Source organism: Octopus bimaculoides, chromosome 5, assembly GCF_046866305.1.
Source record: "Octopus bimaculoides isolate indiv1 chromosome 5, ASM4686630v1, whole genome shotgun sequence".
In the NCBI taxonomy this organism is placed as follows: domain Eukaryota; kingdom Metazoa; phylum Mollusca; class Cephalopoda; order Octopoda; family Octopodidae; genus Octopus; species Octopus bimaculoides.
The window spans coordinates 62,543,814-62,569,170 of record NC_142932.1 but is presented as its reverse complement, the minus strand read 5'-3'; the positions used below and the strand labels follow the sequence as shown (position 1 = coordinate 62,569,170).

Genomic DNA, 25,357 nt, shown 5'->3' with positions numbered 1-25,357 from the left:
CCAAGGTTTTCCACTTTATTTGTATTTGTGAATGGTCACCAGTTATAAATGCTTTAACTCTCAGAAGGCTCCACTTACAAAAAGAAAAACAGATGTTTTTGCATGAGGGTACAGCAACTGATATGATGTAGACGCATGAAATGTGCAAGTGATTGATTTACCTACTTTGGTTAATAGTGTATTTCACAAGTTTAGCAATACTATGTAGGGGTCTTTGATTTCATAGACTCTGCTACAATATTAGGAATCATAGATTGGATGTAATATGGTAAAAGTTTCACATTTTGATAGGGCTTTTTAATTCATAAGACAATAGTTATGAGTTATCCAAAATCAGAATTCTTTGTTTGGCAGAACATTATTTAAGCTTGTTTATTACTGTAGAATTATGTAGATTGAATTTCTGTTGCATGTAAACTTGGAGTAACAGTTCACAATAACTATGTCATAGTAGCATTAAGTGTTGCCATACTCTCATGTTCAGTGTTAGATGGAATTTCATGTGGCTATATTGCAAGTTACCACTGAAATGAATGGTTATGCTTCTCACTGTACCCAGTGCACTTCTGTACAATATTGTACTTTACTGTAAAATAGCCTTGCTCTATAATACTCTGCTCACTGTACAAGACCCTAGTACTATACTTAGTAATGCTATATCATATTCTACTTTATCTTGTAAACATAGTACATACTCAACAACTGAGAAATGTTCTTTATGGATTGGCATAAAATCTGATTTCAACTTGATCAAATATTGACTAGGTAATTTCACAAAGCCTTTACACAAATTAGGATTATAATCTAGTGATAAGTTCACAGAATTTACCTTATCACTAAACCTAATTTCACACATGCATCTTTTCTTAGGATAAGTGATGATTTTAGAATAGCAACTTCATAACTTTGTTGTTGATTGAACATTTAAGTTTAGCCTGACCTTCTGGTTTGTGTATGTTGATTGTAGCTCTTTATTCAAACATTAGTTGACTGCAATAGTGATGGACCTGAGGTAACAGTGTGAAGCTTAAAGTCAATATTCTGTCTATCTGTGATAAATTGTATCCCATTTGATGTTAATACATTTGATCCCTGTATGATACCACCCAGAAGCATATATCAACTTAACAAGTGTGTTTTTGAATGCTTATTTTAGACACATTTTGTGCTTTTTGAATAGCACAGTTTAGCAAAGCAATTACAGCATTTTGCACATTTTTTACTTCAGGCAGAGTTGTTTAAATGGATGAATCTATAATTAATGCTGTCTTTTCTCTGACCTCTTTATTCCTCTCTTGGTATTTATTTTATGTCATGGCTGAGTGTCTTCACCCATGTAGCACTTATTTCAATAGCTTGACATTTATCTATAGCATTTTTCAATCTTAATTTTGCATCTTGAAGCTGTAGTTTTAATTTGTATTCCATATATGGCCCTGCCTTTGATCAAATCATTCAGTGAATTTCCAGTTTTTAGTTTAATTTCTCTCATGGTGAGTGTTTTGTACTGAAAAAGTCATTAAAAGACATATATGATGTTATTTTTTAGGCTGACAATACTCTTTGAAACTTTGTTTAAACAATAATAATTATATATTTATGTATTGGATTGTCCAGTTCAAAGATGTTAAATACTTGTTATGCATTGGAAGAAATGTGGCAACTTGCATAATTTTATCTTTCTCACTCACTCACACACTCACTCACTCATTCATTCATTCATTCATTTACACACACACTCACTCACTCACTCACTCATTCATTCATTCATTCATTCATTCATTTACACACTCACTCACTCACTCACTCACTCACTCACTCACTCACTCACTCATTCATTCATTCATTCATTTACACACTCACTCACTCACTCATTCATTCATTCGTATACTTATTCACTTTCTCATAAACATTTTCATTTACTCAGTTTCTCACTCACACACTAAGTTATTTACATAGCCTTTCAATCAATGATTGTCTCTCTCACTGACTCACTCATGCACAAGCTCACTCACTCATCTATACACCCTCTCACTCATTTACTCACTTCTACATTCATTCACATTATTATTCATTTAGGAACTTACTGATTTATTTACTCATTTACTTGCTTACTTAACTACTTATGTTCTCCTTCAAGCACTCACTCATCACTCCCTCATTTACTCTGTCAGTCACTCATTAAGATAGTCAATCTTATTAACTCATATACTCACTCATTCCCTGTTTCACTCACTCAATCATTTGCATGTTCATTTACACAGTTAGTCACTCACTCTTTCAATCAAACAATCATGTACTCTCATTCAAGCCCACTGAGTAACTGACAATGACTGACACACATTACTTACATACTCACTTACTGACTTACTATGCATTAAGTCACTCACTCACTCACTCATTCACCTATTCAGTCTTTCAATTAATCAGTTACTCATTGACCCACTCATTCACACACTTAATTGCTTATTGATTACTGGGTTATTCTCTGAATCAGTTAATTACAAACACATTGTTTTGCCTACTTGTTTAGTTGCTCACTCAATCGTTCACTCAATTAACTCATATACAAAATTAATTGCTCACTAGTTTACTTACTCCCTAATTTAATTACTTAATTATTTGCTTGGTCATTGAGTCACACACATATTCTCTCATTCATTTACTTACTTGATCGACTACATCCTCGCCAGAAATAGGGAAAGAGGGCGGCTTATAAATGCCAAAACCTACCCTGGCGAAGAATGTACCCCACAACATAGATTAGTAGTTAGCGACTTTGGGATCAAGGCAAAATGGGTGCCCAGAATTAGACAGGCTTGGAGAAGAAGGGTGTGGAAGCTTAAAGACCCTGCAAACGGACAGAGACTTAGAGACAAGTTACTTGAAGCATTTAACGAAATAGAAGGGGATATAGCATCATACAACGTGGAAGACAATTGGAGATTTCTGCGGGACAACCTGTTGAAAGCCACCGACCAGATTTGTGGGTGGTGTAAGGTCCCCTCCCAACCCAGAGTAACGTGGTGGTGGAACAAGGAGGTAGACAGGGCTATTAGACAAAAGAAACAAGCTTGGAAGGACTGGAAGAACGGTGGTAGCAGGGAATTGTACCAATGTGCCAGAAGGGAGGCTAGGCGACAGGTTTATTTAGCCAGAGGGGAAGCAGATAAGGAAAGATTCGCCAATGTTCTGCGCCGTGAGGACCAAAGACTCGAGGTATTTCGGGTTGCAAGACAGTGTAGGAGAGAGAATAGTGATGTTGTAGGAGAGAAATGTGTTCGCATGGATGATGGTACGCTTGCATTAAATGAGGATGCAAAGAAAGAGGTCTGGAGATGCCACTACGATAGATTGCTTAATAAAGAGAATGAATGGGAGAAAGAGAGCCTGCCTTATGTCGACCCAATAGAGGGACCAGCTATCCGAGTTGATAGTACCAGGGTAGATAAAGCAATTAAGAGTATGAAGACCGGGAAAGCCCCCGGCCCATCAGGAATCACTGCAGAGATGCTCAAAATATCTGGCAGTGTTGGCTATAGCCTAGTCACCCGTATTACGAACCAGGTGATACACGAAGGAGTCATACCCTATGACTGGTGTAGCAGCATCATAGTCAACTGCTACAAAGGTAAAGGGGATGCTTTAGATACAAATAATTACAGAGGCATCAAGCTGTTAGATCAGGTTATGAAAGTTACAGAGAGGGTCATAGCCCAACTAATTAGGGAGCGAATCAATTTAGATGAGATGCAGTTTGGGTTCGTGCCAGGTAAAAGCACTACTGATGCCTTATTTCTAGTGAGACAGTTGCAAGAGAAATACCTAGCCAAGGATAAACCTCTGTACCTGGCTTTCGTTGACATGGAGAAAGCCTTTGACAGGGTCCCCCGATCCCTTATCTGGTGGTCAATGAGGAAACTTGGGATAGAAGAATGGCTAGTGAGAGCTGTGCGAGCCATGTACAGAGATGCGGCCAGTAAGGTGAGGGTTGGAAATGAGTACAGCAATGAATTCCGGGTAGAGGTAGGGGTCCACCAAGGTTCCGTCCTCAGCCCCCTATTATTTACCATAGTCCTCCAGGCAATCACAGAGGAGTTCAAGACAGGTTGCCCCTGGGAGCTCCTCTATGCTGATGACCTTGCCCTAATTGCGGAGTCACTATCAGAACTAGAGGAGAAGTTTCAGGTGTGGAAGCAAGGTCTAGAACTGAAGGGCCTTAGAGTCAACCTAGCTAAAACCAAAATCCTAATAAGTAGGAAGGTAGATAAAACACAAACCCCTTCAGGTAGATGGCCCTGCTCAGTATGTAGAAAAGGAGTAGGTAGTAACTCTATAAGATGTACCCGGTGCAAGCTATGGACACATAAGAGGTGCAGCAACATCAAAGGCAGGTTAACTAGCAAGTTAGTTTTTGTTTGTGGCAGATGTTCAGGTGCAATAAAGACTGCAAACAAACAGGAAACAACTTCTATCTCATTCCAGGGTGAAAAACTAGAGGTAGTCGATAGCTTCCGCTATCTGGGCGACCAAGTTAGTAGTGGGGGTGGGTGCGCTGAAAGTGTAGCTGCTAGAATAAGAATAGCCTGGGCAAAGTTTAGAGAGCTCTTACCCCTGCTGGCGACAAAGGGACTCTCACTCAGAGTAAAAGGCAGACTGTATGACGCATGCGTACGAACAACCATGCTACATGGCAGTGAAACATGGGCTGTAACTGCTGAGGACATACGTAAGCTCGCAAGGAATGAAGCCAGTATGCTCCGTTGGATGTGTAATGTCAATGTGAATACCCGTCAGAGTGTAAGTATCTTGAGAGAAAAGCTGAACATTAGAAGCATCAGTTGTGGCGTGCAAGAGAGACGATTGCGCTGGTATGGACATGTGGTGAGAATGGAGGAGGATAGCTGCGTGAAAAAGTGCCACACCCTAACAGTTGAGGGAACCCGTGGAAGAGGTAGGCCCAGGAAGACCTGGGCTGAGGTGGTGAGGCAAGACCTTCGTACATTGGGCCTCACCGAGGCGATGACTACGGACCGAGACCTTTGGAAATGGGCTGTGCGTGAGAAGACCCGGCAAGCCAAGTAAGATCGTTGCCAGTGCCCCTGGACTGGTTCTTGTGCGGGTGGCACATGAGATGCACCATTTTGAGCGTGGCCGTTGCCAGTACCGCCTGACTGGCTCCTGTAGGATTTTCGAGCGAGATCGTTGCCAGTGCCCCTGGACTGGCTTGTGCGGGTGGCACATAAAAGACACCATTTCGAGCGTGGCCGTTTTCGTGCGGGTGACACGTAAAAGCACCCACTACACTCTCTGAGTGGTTGGCGTTAGGAAGGGCATCCAGCTGTAGAAACTCTGCCAAATCAGACTGGAGCCTGGTGTTGCCATCCGGTTTCACCAGTCCTCAGTCAAATCGTCCAACCCATGCTAGCATGGAAAGCGGACGTTAAACGATGATGATGATGATGATGATCACATACTCCCTCCCTTAGCCACTCACTTCCTCTGTTAGACACACAATTCATTATGCTTATTCATTGATTCACTGACTGACTGCCCCATTCACTCAGTCTTCCACACTCAAACACACTTTTTTGAATAACTTACAAACTCACAGATTTAGTAACATACCCACTCATTCTAACTTTCACTTATTCTTTCTCTCATACACACATTCACTTACTGACTTAGTGATTTCTGACTTAGTCACTTATTCATTTATTCACTAAATTTCTTAATCAATCTTTCATTCATTTCCTCACTCATTCACTCACACATTTACTTACTTATTCCTTCACTTTATCAAATACTTATTCAAACTTTCAATTACCCACTCGCTTAATTACTAACTTACTCAATTAGATAATTAATTACTTAATTGCTCACTCAGTCACACACAAACTCATTAGCTCACACACACTTGCTCACTCACTCATTTACTCACACACTCACTCACTCATACATATACTCACATAATCACTGAAGTACTCACTTATTGATAACATCCTCACTTATTCACTCAGTGACTAGGTCAATTACTGGGCCATTCATTTCCTCATTTACTTAATTACTCTCTAAATCAGTTAATTACAAACACATTGTCTTGCCTACTTGCTTGGTTGCTCACTCAATCATTCATTCAGTTAACTCACATACTTACAAAATTAATTTGCTTCCTAGTTCACTTATTCCCTAATTTAATTACTTAATTATTTACTTGACCATATGGTTTATATGGATTATATGGTGGTTCACATACATGGTTTATATGGATTATATAGTGGTTTACTCAGCCACTCACTCAATTACTAACATATATACTTATTAGATTAATAACTTACTCTCTTAATTAACCACTTATTCAATTATTTACTCACAAACTCATTTACTTAATTATTCTCTCACATGTACAGTCATTCATTATTGGATCCGATCATTTAATCACTCACCCAATCAGACATTAAAACTTACTCACACAATTACTCACTTATCTAATTCCATATTATACGAGTCCAATTAATTACTCAAACACACATTCACATATTCATTCAATCATTCATTCATCTACTAACACACTTGCTCATTTACTCACTCACCCATTTACTTACTCAATCACTAAGTTTCTCACTTATTCACTCACTTTCTCACACACTTACTCCCTTACTCAATTACTGGCTCATTCATTCACTCAGCTCACAGATCATCATGTTACTGATGTAATTATATACTTGCTCAGTCACTCTCTCAATTAATTAATCACTCATTAACTCACTCACGAGCTCAGTTGCTAACTTAGCCCCTTACATACCTACTAAATTGACTACTCACACATTAACTCAATTAATTACTTACAGAAGTATTTATTCCATTAAAAAAACTCAATTAATTACTTACAGAAGTATTTATTCCATTAAAAAAACTCACTCAATTTACAACTCATTTATTCATTCACTTACTCAGGCACTCATTCACAAATGCTCACACTCATTCATTCATTTAATCACTCACACATTCACTGAGTAACTTACTTATTCACCCACCCAGTCACTCATGTACTTACTGGCTTACTTAGTCACACTCTTGTCTACTCCACCACTCACTAACTCACGCTTTCCTTTAATCAGTCACTCACTCATTCACAAACCCATTCATTGTGAGAGAGTATGATTGGTTTAGAGAATGAATGAATGGATGAATGAATGAGTGTGAGAGATAGTATGTGTGAGGAAATAGATGAAAAGCAATTGAGTGAGTGAATGACTAACTAAAATAGTGAGGGAATGGAATAAGTGTTTGAATAAGTGAGTGAGGAAATAGGTGACTGAGTTTGTCAGTGAGGGAATAGAAAAAGGCTAGATTTAATGAGAGTGTGAGAATGAGTAAGAAAGTGAGTGTGTGAAAGGGTTTGTCTGAGTGGATGCATGAGTGAGCAAATGAGAGTAGGAGTTGGTGGTGACTAAGTGATTCAGTGAATGAGAAAACGAACGAGTAATTGAGTGAGTGAGTGAGAGTAAACAAGTGTATATTTGAGTGAAAGTTGTGTAGGTGAGTCAGATGGAATAAGTTAGTATTTGAAGGCCATGAGAATTAGTGACTGAATGAATAAATATGTCAGTGCAAGACTGGACAAATGTGAATGGATCAATGAGTAACAGAGTGTATCTGAATAAGAGAGTGTGTGAGAATGTGATCATTCACTCTGAGTGACTGTCACTCAACCATACACTCCTTCACAAATTCAGAGTGGATGAGTAAGTAAATATGTTAGCAAGTGAGCAATTTATTAAGTAAGTCAAGGAGTAATTAAGTGAGTGAGTGATAGAGAGATTCAGTATGTATGAGAAAATGAACGTGTAGGTCAATTAATAAATAAATGAATAAATAAGAAAAAGAGTAAGTAAATAATAATTTTTTCTTCAATAGGCACAGGGCCTGAAATTTGGAGGAAGGGGGCTAGTCGATTACATTGGTCCCCAGCATTCAACTGGTACTTATTTCATCGACCCCCAAAAGGATGAAAGACAAAGTTGACCTCAGTGGCATTTGAGTAAGTAAATAACAATGCCAGTGAGTGAATGAAAATGTGAGCAAGTGTCTGACTGAGTGAGTAACTGAGTGAATGCACAAATGAGGGCTTGTATGAGTGTGACTAAGGAAGTGAGTGAGAAAGTTATCCATTAATTGAGTGAAAGTATGATTGAGCAAATGAGTGTGAAAGTTAATGGGTGGATGAGTGCATGAGTGATTGCCTGAATGTATAATTGAGTAGGTATGTAAGTAAGTTATTCAGTAACTGAGTATGTGAATGAATAAAAGGATGTGTTAGTGAGTAGGTGGATGAATGAATGAATTAGTGAGTGATTGAGTGAGTGATTAGTGAGTCAATGAGTACATTGCTGATTGTATGCTAGGTAAGTGCATGCATGAGGGAGTAATTGAGTGTGTGATGAGTAATAAGTGAATAAATTAGTGATTGAATCAGTATTTAGTAATTGAGTGACTTGGTTGGTGGGTGAATGAGTGAGATATTGAGTGAATATATGAGTTGTAAATGAGTGAGAGAATGAAGGAATTAGTGTATGTGTGAGTGAGTGCATCAGTGAATGAGTTAATGATTGTGTATGACAGTGAATGAGAGAGTGAATGATGGAATGAGTAAGTAAGTGAAAAAGTAGGTCAGAAAGTAAATGAGTAATTGAAAAAATGAGTGAGTGAGAGTGTGAGAGAATGAGTGTGTTAATGAATAAGTCAATGAATGAGTGTGTAAATAAGCAAGTAAATAAGTGATTAATAGATTGAGTGAGTGGATAAATGAATGAATGATGGTGTAATTGAGTGCATGCATGGAGAAATAATGTGCTTCAGTGAAAGGCTTAGTAGTAAAGAAGTAAATTGGTGAGTAAGTAAATAAGTTAGCAAATTTGTGAGTGTGGGTGAGTGAATGAGTGACTGAGTGTGTGTGAGTGAGTGAGTATAAATAAGAACGGATTTAAGTGAATAAGTAAGCATATGAGTATGTTAAGATGTGTCAAAGAGTGACTGAGTGAAATATTCTGTGAGTAGATAAGTGAGTGAATATATTAGCAAGAGAGTGATGGAATGAATGATGTCAGTAAGTAAATCAGTGAGTGTATAAGCTAATGAGTAATAAAGTGAGTGAATAAATGATTGAGTCTGTAAGTAGGTCAGTGAATGAATTATTTAGTGAGTGAGTAAGGTAGAGTGTAAGTGAGTAGAAAAGTGAGTAAAGGACTTACTGAATGAAGGCATGAGTAAGTAAAAGAATAAGTAAGTGATTGAGTATTTAATGGATGAGTAAAAGAGTAAGTATGTAAATAAGTGAATGGGTAGAGGTTTAAGTTTGCAATTGAATAAGTGACTGAGTGAGAAAGTAAGTGGCTGAATGGGTGCATGAGCGAGTGAGCTAGTAAAGAAGTGTGTATGCATGAGAGAGGAAGTGAGTAATTTTATGAGTGAGTGAGTGAGTGTGAAAGTATCTAAGCAGAAGGAATGATTAAGAATTTGGGTGTGTGAGTGAGTAAGTGAACGAGGAAGTACTTGATTGAATAAGTCAGTGAATGTATGAGTGAATGAGTTTATATTAAGAGTGTAAGTCATTGTTTTTGTATGTGTAAGTGAGAATGTAAATGATTGAGTGGGTAAGTGAGTAGGTAATGAATAAATGAGAATGTAAGTAAATAAATAAATCATTGAATAAATAAAGAAGTGAGTACTAAGTGACTTAGCGATCAAGTTACTAAAGATTGAAATAAATGAGTGTGTGAGTGAGTGAATGAATGAGGGATTGATTATATAGATAGATTAGTGAGTGAGTGGGTGAATAAGGGAGTGAATGAGTAATTTGGTAACTGAGTGGGTCATTGAGTATGCAATTGGTTCTGTAAGTGACTGCATAAATCAGTGAATAATTCAGTAAGTGAGTGAATGCTTGAGTGTGAAAGTAAATGGGCTTGGGAACAAGCAAGAACAGCCTTCCTGATCAAGTCTACCTTCGACGTTCTACCCTCACTGGCGAACTTAGTTCGATGGAACATAAAAACAACCGATGAATGTGGATGCGGGGAGAAAGCGACGGTGAGACACGTTCTGTCAAACTGCAGACTAGCACTGGAAAGGTATACATTGCGCCATAATCAAGTCCTTGGCATCATAAGTGCAGCACTCAAGGAGAAGATCGAGGGATACAACAGAGGAGAGTACCCCAAAGTGGAAAAGCGCAGGAAAATATACTTCCAGAAGGAGGGAAAAGGACATAAGATCAGGCCTCCAAATAAAATATATGAGATAGACGAAAGATGGAAGGGATACTGGGAGCTGGCCACGGATTTGGGAAGTCTAGCAATTTTTCCACTTATAAAAACAACAAAAAGACCAGACTTAGTCATATGGGACACAGAACAGAGAATAGGAATCTTGCTAGAACTGACAGTACCATGGGAAGAAAACATCGACAATGCAGAGAAACGATAGGAGAAGAGATATGAAAAACTAATCGAAGAGTGCAGAGAACAGGGATGGACTGTCGAGTACTACCATCTGGCAGTGGGGGCTAGAGGCTTCATTGAAAGAAAAATAACAACGCTATTCAAGAGAAGATTTGCGTTTTCAAACTCGGAACTTAGAAAACTGATAAGGAGGATACAGGAGGCGGTCGAAAAAGCCAGCTTCTATATATGGCTGAAGCGGGAAGACCGAATATGGCTTGAAAGTCATAACAAGTCTAGGTGAGACAGGCTGACACTGAAGTGGCTTCGCGCCCTCCATTGTCAGTTAAAGTTCAGACAGTGTCATGTGACAACTTGCTGGAGTTACTTGCTGGAGCCTAGCAGTGGGAAGTTTAGACAGTGTCATGTGACAACTTGCTGGTGCTGCCTACTGGACCCTAGCAGCGGGAAATTTAGACAGTGTCACGTGACAACTAGCTGGGGCTGCCTGCTGGAGCCTAGCAGCAGATATAAAAAGGGGAACTTGACATGACGATCAGTCGGACGCTGACACTCGTTGATGCTGCATCGAAGAGGCCAGGGAATAGAAGAAAGAAGACATGCACCCAACACCAGAGCTGAAGACACCTCCGAAAGGAGGGGCCCCGCCACGTCAAAACGGTAGAGGAATAGGGGCCGAAACCGGACGTGGTTCCTCCTGATGATGTCTTGAGCTAACTGGATCCTAATCCACCAAGGGAAGGTATGTCAGAAGAAAGTAATTCAACAACGCGGGTTGATGAACCATAAGACGTGTGGCCAGAACCTCCTGGAAAATAACCATAGCGAGGGACATTCCACAGTTGAATTAGAACAGTCACAAACAGTGAAAGAAGACATGCACCCAACACCAGAGCTGAAGACACCTCCGAAAGGAGGGGCCCCGCCACGTCAAAACGGTAGAGGAGTAGGGGCCGAAACCGGACGTGGTTCCTCCTGATGATGTCTTCAGCTAACTGGATCCTATAAAGGAGCTGTTGTGGTAGCAGACCACGAAACATGGTTGAAATTCCTCAGTGAATGAATATATAAAGGAATACACTCCCTCTTTCATGAATGAGTTAGTGAGTGAGTGAATGAACGAGTGAATAAATGAATAAGTGTGTAAGCAAGTAGGTAGGTGAGAAAGTAAGTAATAAATACATAAGTTGTGAGTAATGATGTAAGCTAGTATATTTTATCATTTTCCAAAATAGCATAATCAAATTGAATGTTTGAACATTTCTTGATGATTAATCATTCTCAAATCCAGAACACATAACTCCTATTGTAGGCAGACAATTGAGCAGGTATAATATTGACATAGCTACACTCTCTGAAGCCCATCTTATTGATAAAAGTCACCTTTTAGTAAGGGGTACTAGCTACATTTTCTTCTGAAAAGGGAATCCAAATAGGGAGAGAAGAAGATTTGTGGGGTGTTTGCAGTCCCAACAGAGATCACTAAACAGCTGGAGCAAACATGGTGTATTGGTGACTAAATAATGCATTTGAGAGTTCTTCTGTTAAAGAGATATTTCATGAATGTCATTTCAGTGTATACTCCTATTCTGGGTACTAACTAGTAATCAATTATGGCTTTTTTACCAAGAGCTACAAGGGTCTGTACATTGATTCTACATGAAAATAAGATCTTGCTGCTTGGAGATTTCAGTGCATGTGTAAGGAGTGATCACAATACCTGGAGTGCTTTTGGGTGTCATGGTACGGGTAAGATGGGTACTAATGGTCTTCTTCTGCAACTTACGCACTGAGTTAGTCATGTACAATACTTTCAACAAAAGGATATTTATAAAGCAGCATGGACATATCTTGGATTATATTATTACCAGAGAGACCTCCAGGATATTTGTTCTGTAAGAGTAATGTGTGGTGCAGTACCTACTACAGACCACAAATTTGTACATGATAAGATAAAAATATAGATCAGACATCAAAGTGTCAAAATGCAAAGAAATATTAGTTGCTTTTCATAATACACTTGACAACATTGTCTTTGATGAAACTTGGGATCAGTTCAAAACACAAGTTTACAATGCTAGGGATGATGTACTTGGTTTCAAGAAGACTCAGTATTGAGACTGGTTAGATGATAATGATATTGCAATCATCATGTTCATTGAAAAGAAGAACTAGGCCATTTTTCAACCCAGTGTCAAACTTGCCTTGGTATAAGGTTTTATTCAAGAGTATTCCTTTTTCCCATGCTTTCACTGGTATGTATGTATGGATGTATGGATGGATGCATGCTAGAAAACTACTTGGCTTGGTCTAGATCCCAAGATGGCATTTCGCTATCCATGCGAGTAGGATGCAGTGATTCTCCATCTTCAATGTCTTGAATTGATATGTTTCCTCTATTTTTTTGCAGGTGCACTTGGGAATGCAGCTAGTTTCTCAAGAGAGACATCTGTTTCTGCTTCTTCATGAGCTTCTAGGTTTCCCTTTTTTGAAGCAAAGAAAAGTTTCGCAAGGTGTTGTATCTTTGCTAATACAGTAGAATTTTTTCACATCTTTCTTTAGAAATTGTGTTGGGGACAGCTGAATATTGCGTGGTATAATGGATATTCCATGTGAAAATATAATCTGAATAAAACCAAAAGGAAAATTGTCTCTAAAACAAAATAGGAGCTGACATCAGCCATGTAAACTCACTTCATTTAATCTAGTCATAGGCATACTAAGCCAGGCAGTTTACACGTATTTATGTTGCTCTTATGTCTGGGGTAGATAAGTAAACCTGCAACCATAGTAAAACAAATGTTAATAGAAAAGAGTTCAAGCGATTACAGACTAAGGACTTCGTTTCCATTAAACTACTTTTCTTCAAAATTACGATTCACTTTCATGGATCTCCGGAAATGATGAAGTACCATAAATGCTTCAGAAAGATGATAGGTTTGAAAAGGAATTGTATATTTCGTGGGTCACTCTAGATTTCAAACAATCATGTGACGGTATTTGAGCTTATAGCCAAAGTTTTACTTTGCTAAAAAAATGGCGTCTGCAGATGTAACAGTTCAAATCATTTTGTGAGGGAAGAGGGTATTTCGGATTGCATTTAACGGATTGTTAGTGACGTCATAGAGTCTATTTTTATGTTTTGACATGCTTTTCTGACTTTTTAAATATTCACTTATTTACGACTAGAAGCTTATAATTGTTGACATATGCTGAAATAAGAACTAATGTTCAACAGAGATAGCTGAAAGCTGGTGATCAGAAACAAATTGAAAAATAAAGTTGAAGAATAGTACTGGCAACAGTGACAGGTCACTATTACCTGTAAAATTTTTTTTTGCGAACGAAACACGAAAATAACAATAACAACAAACTGATAGAGTAGTAATGATGAAAAATATAGAAAAATGAATAAAGAGAAAGAATAGGTTTAATGGAACACGAAAATTTCAAAAGCTTTTTTCTTTATATTTATAAAACTATTGGTTTATATAGATTTATACAGGATGAGTACGTTTCTGTATATGTGTAAACGTGCACGAATGTGGTGTGTGTGTGCGTCTCTGTCTGTCTGTCTGTCTGTCTGTCTGTCTGTCTGTCTGTCTCTCTCTCTCTCTCTCTCTCTCTCTCTCTCTCTCTCTATATATATATATATATATATATATATATATATATAAAACCCAGGAGGAGATATGAGAGGTGAATGGTGAACAAATATTTATTTAACCTCGTGGCTTCTTTAGGTTTACGGCTGCTTCGCAACCGTCTTCTTGCAGTATGAATTTCAATATGGAAGAAATTATACAAACATGTTTGTATTAATATATCAGACAATTATATATCCACAAATTAATGCAAATAAAGAGAGCGACCTCATCAGATCACCAAAACATCATTGTTACACCAACAATTCAACTCATATTCACATCTCCGCTTCATGGTCTCGACAGTTACATCTAGGAGTGGCTTGTGAGTGAAAATGTCCTTCATATTGGGGAAGCAGCTGTATGAAGCTTACCCACTTGATCAAGACTGTTTGCTAAACTCAGTCGTTTATAAAGCTGAAGTTACGGCAGTGCTCCAAAATAAGGTAACCGAAAAGAAAATTTACGTCGATTTTCTTTTTTTTACTGTAACTCATAATTCCTTTGAAAAAGATACAAATGTAACAGCGTTTCTTCTCTCTTCTCTAAATAAGAAAATTTATCAAAAGAAAAGAAAAGAAATAAACATATAGAAGAATAACCAACGGTATTTTTAAAGATAGATTTTATTAAGTTTTCTGTGTTAGTTGTTGTAAACAGATTGAAATATTTTACGTTGTTTGTAAAGAAACTTACTAAGCAAATGGTAATGGTGTTTTTTGTAAAAAAAGAATGAAATATAAAGAGCATTAACGCTTAACCGCTCTAGAAAAATGTTTAATTGTTGAAGAATAAATAGTCAATACTGTGAATGCCTAATTAATTCAGATTTGATAAATATCAGACGATGAGCATTTTGCAGAGACAACGATCAATAATTAGAAGTAGAAAATTTGTATGTGGAGTAAATCAGTGCCAGGACAGACATTGCATCAAATAGTTTTAGTGAATGTTCAAAAGGTTCTAGTTGGCATAGATATTATATGTGAAGAGAGCAGTAGTTTTGAAATGAAACAATTTTTTAAAAAACGAATAAAAAGTTGGTTAATATAAATTTCCAGGTTAATGATTTTAATAATTGGAGTTTTATTTTCTCAAATATTGTTAATCTGAAAATGTCAGATGTGTTTTTTTTTTACACTAAGAATTATAGCATGAATGTTTGATATATATATATATATATATATATATATAATCTTAAAATCTACAGTTTAGATATATCTGCTAACTTGAACGAGACTGAGATAACAGATAATCTAATGTCAATTATATGGATCAATTCCTTAGACCTAAACTGGTTTCAATTAAACATTTTTTAAATCCTGTTACACGGCCAAATTGAATCCTTTCGTCCATTCTAAAACATCTGAGTCATGCATGCTGCCACTACTATTACTTTTTGGAACCAAGGTAGTATTGTCACTTAGAAAACCACTCTTAGATGTGCGAGTATCCTTTTTTACTAGAGCGTAGTCATCTCCATTGACATAAAAATGCTGAAGGTCACGAAATACGTCATCGTCACCTTTGCTTTCCTGGCTGTCCTTTCTTGTTAAAATGTCGGCATCAGAATTCTTCCGACCAGTGAAAGTATTATCACCAATTTTCATGGTGCCCATGTCAGGATATTTATTCTTTTCCTGAGTTGAATAGTCACTTTCTGGAAATTCGTCACCAGTTTTAGAAAACTGAAAAACATTGTCGTCCTTGCTAGTTGCAGAATCCATTGTCTTACCAGACTCATTTCCTGATGAAATTAAAGAACTTTTCTTTTTAATCTGCTTTGAATTGGAACCAGTCTTTGAATCGTCGAGCAGATTATTTTCACTGTTCTTTGACCGACCATTCAGTGTTTCATTGTCTCCTTCACCAAAATTTTCTTTCAGGTACTGGAATGATGCTAAGGGTTCGTTTATGGCTTCACTGCTAGAGCGTTCTTCTCTCTCTGTATTCGCAGCCAGGCATCGTCGACGTCTACAAAAGGTGAAGTTTAGGCATAAGACAGGATCAGAAATTTTCAGTTGTTGCTAGGAGGCGGTTTTGAAGTTCCACATACAATCGCATTGGAAGTATTTCTGCAAAGATAGAGGACTTTCTAAGATTCAAGGAAGGAAATTTAATCGCAGTAAATCATTGCTCTGCACCATTGCAATAGTTCATGATACTCTGAAAGATCAGAACTGTATGAAACCATCAGTAATTTTTGACTAAATCCCTTTTTCTTCTTTTCTTCTTTTATTTTTATTTTTCATTTTTACTTTACTTTACCTAGAAATATTCATTTTAGTGGCACTGAAAACAAGAGGTAAACTTATGATTAAGTTGAGAATATGCATCAATTGCAAGGTGATTATGTTTCACAGTTTACTAGTAGTATTCTAATATCCAGTTCTATATTTAAGAGATGAGGAATTATGTACATTATTTACATTTGACGGATATTTGTCCTCATCGTGTTTGTTGTTTACACAACGTTTTGGCTGATATACCCTCCAGCCTTCATCAGGTGTTTTGGAGAAATTTCGAACCTGGGTTCTCATTCCTAAGGTATTTTTCGATGCTGCTGCTGCCGCTGTTGTTGTTGTTGTTGTTATTATTATTATCATTCAGATCACTGCCTGGAATCGAACTCGGAATCTTAGGGTTAGTAGCCCGTGTTCTTAACCCAAGATTCCGAGTTCGATTCCAGGCAGTGATCTGAATAATAATAATAATGATAATAATAATAATAATAATAATAATAATGAGATCGAAAAATACCTTAGGAATGAGAACCCAGGTTCGAAATTTCCCCAAGACACCTGATGAAGGCTGGAGGATAAATTAGCCGAAACGTTGTGTTAGCAACAAATAAGATGAGGACAAATATCCGTCAAATGTAAATAATCTATTCTAATATTATTGAGAAAAGCATAAATGTCACAGGAATCCATTTATCTTACTCTTAACAGTTTTGATCAAGCTAAATTATAATTGACTGCATGTCTATGTGTTTTGTAATTATATATAATGGTTAGTCGTATTGTGTATCACACAATACACAGAGAGTGCATGCTATATGTGGCTTATGTGCAATTTTTGTAGGAGTGTACGTTTTTTACTCGTCCTACTATTTCTGTAGTTCCGTTTGGTAGCTAATTTCCTTCCACTCACATTCCTAACTGCAAATCAACTCCCAATAATATATTTTTATCTACAAACTTCTTGGATTAACTTTTGCCGTAGTAGACCACCATTTTCCTTGGATGCCAAATTTACTTTACTATACTATATATTGCAGTCTCTCTATCTTACTATATGTCTAACTTAAAGCTATTGACCTATTTACTTAGGATTTACACCACAAACACTTTCCCTTTTCTAACCTGCCATTATATACACTTCCTCAGCCTGAGATTCTGTTGCCACATCATTGATCATGGTTTTAGTCTTCTCACTCTTGTATGCAACTCGCTTTCGATACGCGACTGTATGCGTTCCATGTACTTCAAATGACTCAGTTTGCCAACCCAAAGTTACCCATTTTAATAAGCTGTCCATCACCTGACTGACTTTTATTTACGCGGCAATTGTCTCCACTCCATTGCCGTCAGGACGCAAACTGACCAACCGTAGCCCCTAATAAGGTCACGTGAGAGTGTTTCTTCTAATGCTTTCCTGGAGCCCCTATTTTCCTATAAATAGCCTAAATTATACCCGCCAATTCGTCGCGCCTCAGATCTCCTAGATCTGGCCGCTGACCACACACGCGTAACACAGCCAGCCAGTTCCAGCGACGACATCAACAACACCATCGTTCAACTACGAACTACAAGCATCGCCCCGACATCGCCAGCAGCAACACGACTCTACGACTACCAGCATCGCCGCCAGCGTCAACATGACTCTACACGTACACAAGCTACCAACAGCTAACCGCAGCTTCTCTTCTCGACCCTGTTTGTGTGATTTCTGGACCACGAAAATAACAACCAGAATCCGACACCTGCGAAGAACATCTGTATTTAAGAACCCGGCCTGGCATAGAAGCCCTAACATCACGATGAGTGATCGCTCTGCCCTAACGCTTTAACTTCTTACATACAGACACTTACTACTGTGTACTCTAATTAAGAACTGGTAAATTATACGTGTTACTGACTCTTATCAATACTATGTATCTCTCGCATTCACATACATGTATTACTCGCACACACTCTTTTGTTTACATGATGGCCAGTCTTATATTGTGTTTCATTATGTCGCATTCACTCACACACAGACATACAGTTTAATGCTCCAATAAATCTTACTGTTATTCATCTCTATCGGTTGTGTCAATATCGTTTTCTTTACTGGCATTTCTAAGTTCTCTATGTTATAGAATTATAACATATTTATAATTTTATATTTTTGTGTTCGACCGTGTAACGCGTTTAATAAAGGAACCTGTTTTCCATTCGTCACCATTTCTCCTTTTGGTTCGCACGGTCGTTCTTACAATCTTAACCGACAAGATTTCGATTTCTTTAATAACACCAAAACACACAAACTCCAAGAATTTGCTCCGATCACTTCACACTGCTTTATGCTGTAATCTCTTTACTTAGCAACTTATACATCTCTGGCTCGAAACTTTGCAGGGGTCTCCTCTTGTTTCATTCACATACACTGTAGACGCGCCGAGACCGAGTGCAAGTTCAACACTTTCTCTTGTAACATGCTACGCGGTTCCCAGAATTTGTACTGTTTCAAGGATTTCAATCAGCATCATTCAAACTGGGCAACTCACTTGCAGACGGTTTCCCCTCCATCCCACCTCTATCTGCCAGCATTACTACTTGGAGTGTTCCATAATTCATCTGTAATTTTTCAACCATGGTATGAAATCTGTACTCTTCCTCTTAGAAGAATAGTACAAGTGTCTGAAACGCCTGGCAGGAAGTTAACTCACTGAAATATTTTTTACGGAGTGAATCCGTTACCATGGAAAGGGACCAACAGCAAAGGCGGATTGGTTAGTGTTGAGTGCATAAACACTAATAGAAACGGAAATTATGTCAATATCTATGTCTAAACTAAAGGATACACCACAATGTTCATCCTGATCTTGCAGAACAGGATGCATATATGGAAAATTGAAATTAAAAGCATTTTCGCCAATTAGTTTGTACCTTTGATTGGATACGCATGTAGTGATGTTTTTAAGGTAAACAAAGCAAAAACTTCTGAAAGGTAATGGGGTCTTCGGAGTTGGATTAAGTTGTCATTCAATAAATGATCAGAAGTTAATTTTTGTTGCTCCAGTCGAAATTGGATCCTTTCTTACTCGAAAGTGATACTGAAGTAAAAGCTATTGCTAGTTAAGGTAATCGGTTATATGCTACCTTGCTTTTACTGGAGTTCATGACGATGTGATGTGTAGTCCAATAATTTGATTTGGTAGGCAATATATCTTCTGTGAATTTTCAACTTACATTTTTCTGTTAAAAAATAATATTCATTAATATGTTACGGTCATAAAAAATTATACGACTCATTTGAAACGTTCTAATATTTATGAATTTAACAATACTAAAGCGACTCTCTAAAAATATTATTCTGGTATCCAGTTTTTAGATTAAACCAGATTGACAGAGGTTGGGGGAAAGTGATATACTTTTCATCCTTTTCCATCGATAAAACGAAGATTATTGTTGTTTAGTCCGAGGTCCTGAAAGAACAACTATGATCAAAGACGCTTCGACCAGGAGAATCCCGGCTAAAATGTCCTTTTTCTTTTGACATATAGGACATATATTTCTTGAAAAATCAAGTAACCGCAAAGAAAGTCCTGCTTTGGCCTAAATGTCGTGTAATAATATGAATACATGATTTTAACAGCTTACAATAAAATTTGACAACTGTGAATAATTGTATTTTCTAATTTTAAACTTTTAAATCAGATGATCTTCAAATATGTTTTATGTAGGCAAGCCTATCAATAAGGATGATAGGTAGTGAACGACCAGTGGTGTTTTGACGATGACCAAAATACTTAACTTAACTCAACTGCCGAGTCATTAACTACGAATCTACTGACTGTAAGGAACAGTTTTAAACGTTTTTCTGTGTACAAACTAATAGCGTAGACCAGTTTCCTATCTTGGGAAAATTTACCTTTCATTTTTTCAAAGGCATTGAGAAAGACTCAAGTTCAGAGAGAGAATGGAGAATGATAACGTTTATGTCTTTTCAAAGGTAAGTCGTGATATAAATAAAGTAAATTAGCAGAGCAGTTTTAATGCCTTGCGGTATTTTGCAATGTTTCGATTTGAAATCTAGTTTAGAGTCTTAATAGTAATAGTACCAACCTAATACTGAGGTCGATATAATTGACTGATCCCTCCCTCACCAAATGTTTAACTTCGTGCCTCTATTAGAAATAAAATGATAATTTAAAAATATCACATGGACGTGCAATTCGTTTCAATTATGTTTATGTCTTCTAAAGAACAGTGTAATAAATTGAATTCGCTTATGGAAAGGATTAGAAACTGGGCTGCTTACTTGGAACCTCTTACATTGTCCACATATTTACAAATAAGGGTATATAGAGTGTAAATAAAGGTATAAATAAGGGTGTATGCTAATAGTCTCCTTAGCTAATCTTGAATGCATTTACTCTTTCAAAATTCTATCATGTAATTCATTAATTCTTTCAAAATTCTTTCAATTTTGGAACCTTATTCTGAAAACACTAGTTGTAGCAAAGACCTAAAAATGGTTCCCACAGGTTAACTGGTATTCTCGTTTCTTCACTTTCTTGCACTTCCATCATTCTTTAATGAACTCTAGTAGTATTTTTATTCTCTAATTCTTTCTTATCTCTGTATTTTCTTACACGAGTTTTTTTCTATTTGTTAAACATTTCTTATAAACTGTCATGAGTTTGTTATTCATACGAACTTCAACTGTTCGATTTTGATTGCAAATCGATCATTCAACAATGACAATTCAATTTTACTGTACCTAAGTTCAAGCCTCTTCCAGTATTCATTAAAAACTAACCTGCTCTAGATTATCTTCATATGTTTACATTCTTTTTACACAATGGTCCGCAAGATACGGTCTTGTAATGGAAAGAAATTAAAAGAAGACTGGTGTGGTGGTGTGGTGTGGTGGTGTGGTGTGGTGGTGTGGTGTGGTGGTGTGGTGTGGTGGTGTGGTGTGGTGGTGTGGTGTGGTGGTGTGGTGTGGTGGTGTGGTGTGGTGTGGTGGTGTGGTGTGGTGGTGTGGTGTGGGGTGGTGTGGGATGTGGGGTGTTGTTGGTGTGTGGGGCAGGTGTGGCTAAGCACAAGTGTGGCTGTGTGATAAGCTTGCTTCATAACCACATAGTTCCAGGTTCAGTTCCACTGCGTGGCACCTTGGGCAAGTATCTTCCACTATAGCCTCGTGTCGACCAAAGTCTTGTGAGTGGATTTGGTAGACAGAAACTGAAAGAAGCCCATCGTGTATATGTGTGTGTGTTTGTGTTTGCCTCCTACTATTGCTTGAAGTGTTGATTTGTTTACGTCCCAGAAACTTAGCAGTTCGGCAAAAGTATTGTAAGTACTGGGGTCGAATCATTCAACTAAAAATTCTTCAAGACGGTACCCCAGCTTGGCTGCAGTCTAATGACTGAAAGAAGTGGGACAGAAAGCTTAAACAATCCTTAGCAGAACAATCCACAACTGTTTTGCTTTACTGTAGGTATGTGGATAACATTAATATTCTAGTTAGGACAAACTCTATTAACTGTAATGTAGAAACCGAGAGGAGCCTAAAGGAGAGCATCCAGCATGTAGCTAATTCCATCCACCAAAGTATCAAGGTAACTATAGATTATCCCACTAGGCACCTTAACAATAGACTCCCTGTCCTTGATACTGAACTTTGATTAGAGACTGTGAACAACAGAGTGCAACTCCCCCACTCCTATCACATGAAACCTATAGTTTCTAAATATTTTGTTCACAAGAACTCAGTTTTGTCACACAACATGAAAATCAACATACTGACAGCAGACTTAGTTAGGATAATGAATAACGTGTTCCCACTATGCAAACCCTATAAAACAAAGAAACATGTACAGAACTTCATGCACCACATGCAATTCTCTGGATATGATCAGAAAGATAGGGTTTGGGTATACAGGGGAGCTAGAAAGAAGTTAGATAGCATTATGTGTAATGAAACCAGTGGCACCTGCCTTAGATATAGAAATAAAGACTGGAATAGGATACAAAGAGTTTGTGACAAAGCAAACAAGGTAAACACATGGTACAAGGCCGACAAATATCAAAGAGTGATATTTGTAGAGGCCACAACCCATGGAGAACTAGCTTGAAGATATAGGAAAGCTCTGAAGGAGGTTCAACTCAACATTAAGATCGTTGAAAAGCTAGGAGGCTCCATTAGATCACGACTATACAACAAAAAAAATGATTAAGTAAATGAGTGGAAATCAAACCGGTGAGTGTATTAAATAATAAGGTACTAAAAGAGAATGACTCCCCGCAGACACAATAAAAAATACACACACACACACACACACACACACACACACACACACACACACACACACACACACACACAATAACAATTGCAGCGTGGAAGGTGCTTATAAGCCATTTAAAAACATACAAAAACCGTTAGATTCACTTCAACATTTAAATTTAATTTGCCAAAATATTTTCGTCGCTTTGAGAGCGCGACCTGTTCACTGACAATATTCTGTGCTGTATCCGTGTGTTTTAAATGGCTTATAAACACCTTCCTCGCTGCAATTGTTTTTGATTCAGCACACGATCTCAGATCAGGTCACTTGCAATGCAAGTAATATATATATATATATATATATATATATATATATATATATATATATATATATATATATATATATATATATATATATATATATATATATATAAAGTTAAAACTTACTTGCAAATGGACGCGTGGCATTCGATAATATAATAATACAAATGATATGTGAGCATATGCATATATATATACATACATATATGTACATACCAACAGAATGAACATATAGGAAAACAGACAAGCCACGTATGGAACTTTTCCTTCATTAGCTGCCTCTATTCTAAACTAGGCGTTTCGAAGATGAGGTCTTAGAATAGCTCTTCCCGCAAAGCAATTTAAACCTGCTATACGTGGCTTGTCTGTTCTATGTGTTCATTCTGTTGTCCGTAAAAAAAGTCTGTTTTTTTTGTGCTTTGTTTATGTTCCCATTCCTTTTTTGTCCACATTTTTTTGACGTTTGTACCAGGATATGCATCTATATATACTTGTAGATGTAGGTATGTACATATATGTATGTATATATACATATGCTCACATATCATTTGCATTATTATATATACATATACAGTATATAATATATATGTATATATGTGTGCGTATATATGTGTATGCCTATATGTCTATATATATATGTATGTGTATATATGTATGTATGTATATATATATATATATATATATTATTATTATTATTATATGTATTTATTTTCTCTTAATTAATAAATAACTCGGACAAAATAAATTGGTTAATAGATACCAGGGTAGCAAAGATCACAGAATGACTGTGGTGTAACTCCTGTTTATGAGGTAGAAACTCCTTGTTATTTTGGGTACTTGAGTATATATAAAATTAATGAATGGAGTAAAACGCATATGTTAACTGCATACTTTTATTTCCAACATATGTTTCGAAGATTACAAATTATACCTTCCATAGGAATCGGCGATGTTAAAAATGTAATCTCTTCAGGGAAATGCATGGGAACCAGCTTAAACGTAAGACATTTTAACCGAATATGCGAACTGTGTGTGTGTGTGTATATATATATATATATATATAGATGTGTGTGTGTGTGTGTGTGCGTGTGTGTGTGTGTGTGTTTGGACGTATGTGTATATATGTATGCTTACATGTATTTATACGAGTATATGTATGTATGTGTGTATATATGTGCGTATACATGAGCATATATGCTTATACACATTTATCTCAGCACTTTTTGTAGAAATTCAAGATTAACTCCCCTTTACGATCCCATTATTTACATAACATTCCTCTCCAATTTTTATCGGATTTAAATCATCTTATTATCTCCCAACTTTACACTCTGAATTTTCTTTCTTTTTTTCTTTTTTTCTTTTTTCTTTCCTTCTTTTCTTCCCTTCTTGTCCAACGTACTGTCTGGTAGCGTCCTAATCTCCAACGGCTTTTTCAAATAATAACCTTCTCCAACTATAGTTCTCATATTCGGTTAAAATGTCTTACGTTTAAGCTGGTTCCCTGAAGAGAAGATTACATTTTTAACATCGCCGATTCCTATGGAAGTTATAATTTGTAATCTTCGAAACATATGTTGGAAATAAAAGTATGCAGTTAACACATGCGTTTTACTCCATTTATTAAATTTATATATATATATATATATATATATATATATATATATATATATATATATATATATATATACATACATACATACATACACAGTATATAATATATATATGTGTGTGTATATATGTGTATGCATATATGTGTATATATACGTGTATGTATGTGTATATATGGGGTAGTGTATATATGTATATACGCAGGCGCAGTCAAAACACGCGCATGCACGCACACATGTACGCACATGCATTGTTTTTTAAAACATTATCTTCCGCTTTTATCTTTTACCTGTTTCAGCCATTTGACTGCTGCCATGCCGGAGCATGAATTTAAAGGGTTTTACTCAATAAAATCGACTCCGGGACTTAATTTTTTTAAAACCTAGTACTTGTTCTATCGGTCTCTGTTACATTTCTCAGACGTAAACACAGCAGCACCGGTTGTCAAGCGATGGTTGGACACACACACACACACACACACACACATACACACACACACACACACATACACATACACACACACAGAGACACAGACACACGCACACACACACACGCACATATGTAGTGAGTTCTAGAATGGAGGTGATGAGATTAAATTTACTCCTTTACGATTGTTTTAACAATACATAGTTCAGGCATATGATGAATATAAATGATTGTGTAATATTACAATATTTTACATGTGATCAATGGTCATCTCGTTAGACAAATGACACTCAGAAATTTATGATGCATAGTTGCTAGGACCACAGAAGAAGTGAATCTTCTGATATGCAAATGAGAAATAGGCTAGAATGTTATTGAGAATAGAGATTAATTTAA

At 37.0% G+C, this 25,357-nt stretch overlaps 1 protein-coding gene and 1 long non-coding RNA gene across 3 annotated transcripts in view; both read right to left on the bottom strand.

Annotated features, from left to right (window-relative positions):
- Positions 1 to 1,375: 1,375 nt before the first annotated feature.
- On the bottom strand, positions 1,376 to 12,801 carry LOC106872162 (uncharacterized). Its single transcript, XR_016241901.1, has 2 exons — positions 12,668 to 12,801; positions 1,376 to 1,507 (listed from the first exon to the last, which is right to left on the bottom strand). It is a non-coding gene; the product is annotated as an uncharacterized LOC106872162 (long non-coding RNA).
- Positions 12,802 to 14,715: 1,914 nt separating this feature from the next.
- LOC106872169 (uncharacterized) overlaps positions 14,716 to 25,357 on the bottom strand; it is a 127,856-nt gene continuing 117,214 nt past the window's right edge. For both annotated transcript variants that reach the window (XM_014919053.3, XM_014919052.3), the window contains one exon: positions 14,716 to 16,081. In XM_014919053.3, the coding sequence (XP_014774539.1) occupies positions 15,433 to 16,081 (649 nt within the window). In that variant the 3' untranslated portion in view covers positions 14,716 to 15,432. The remainder of the gene's footprint in view (positions 16,082 to 25,357) is intronic.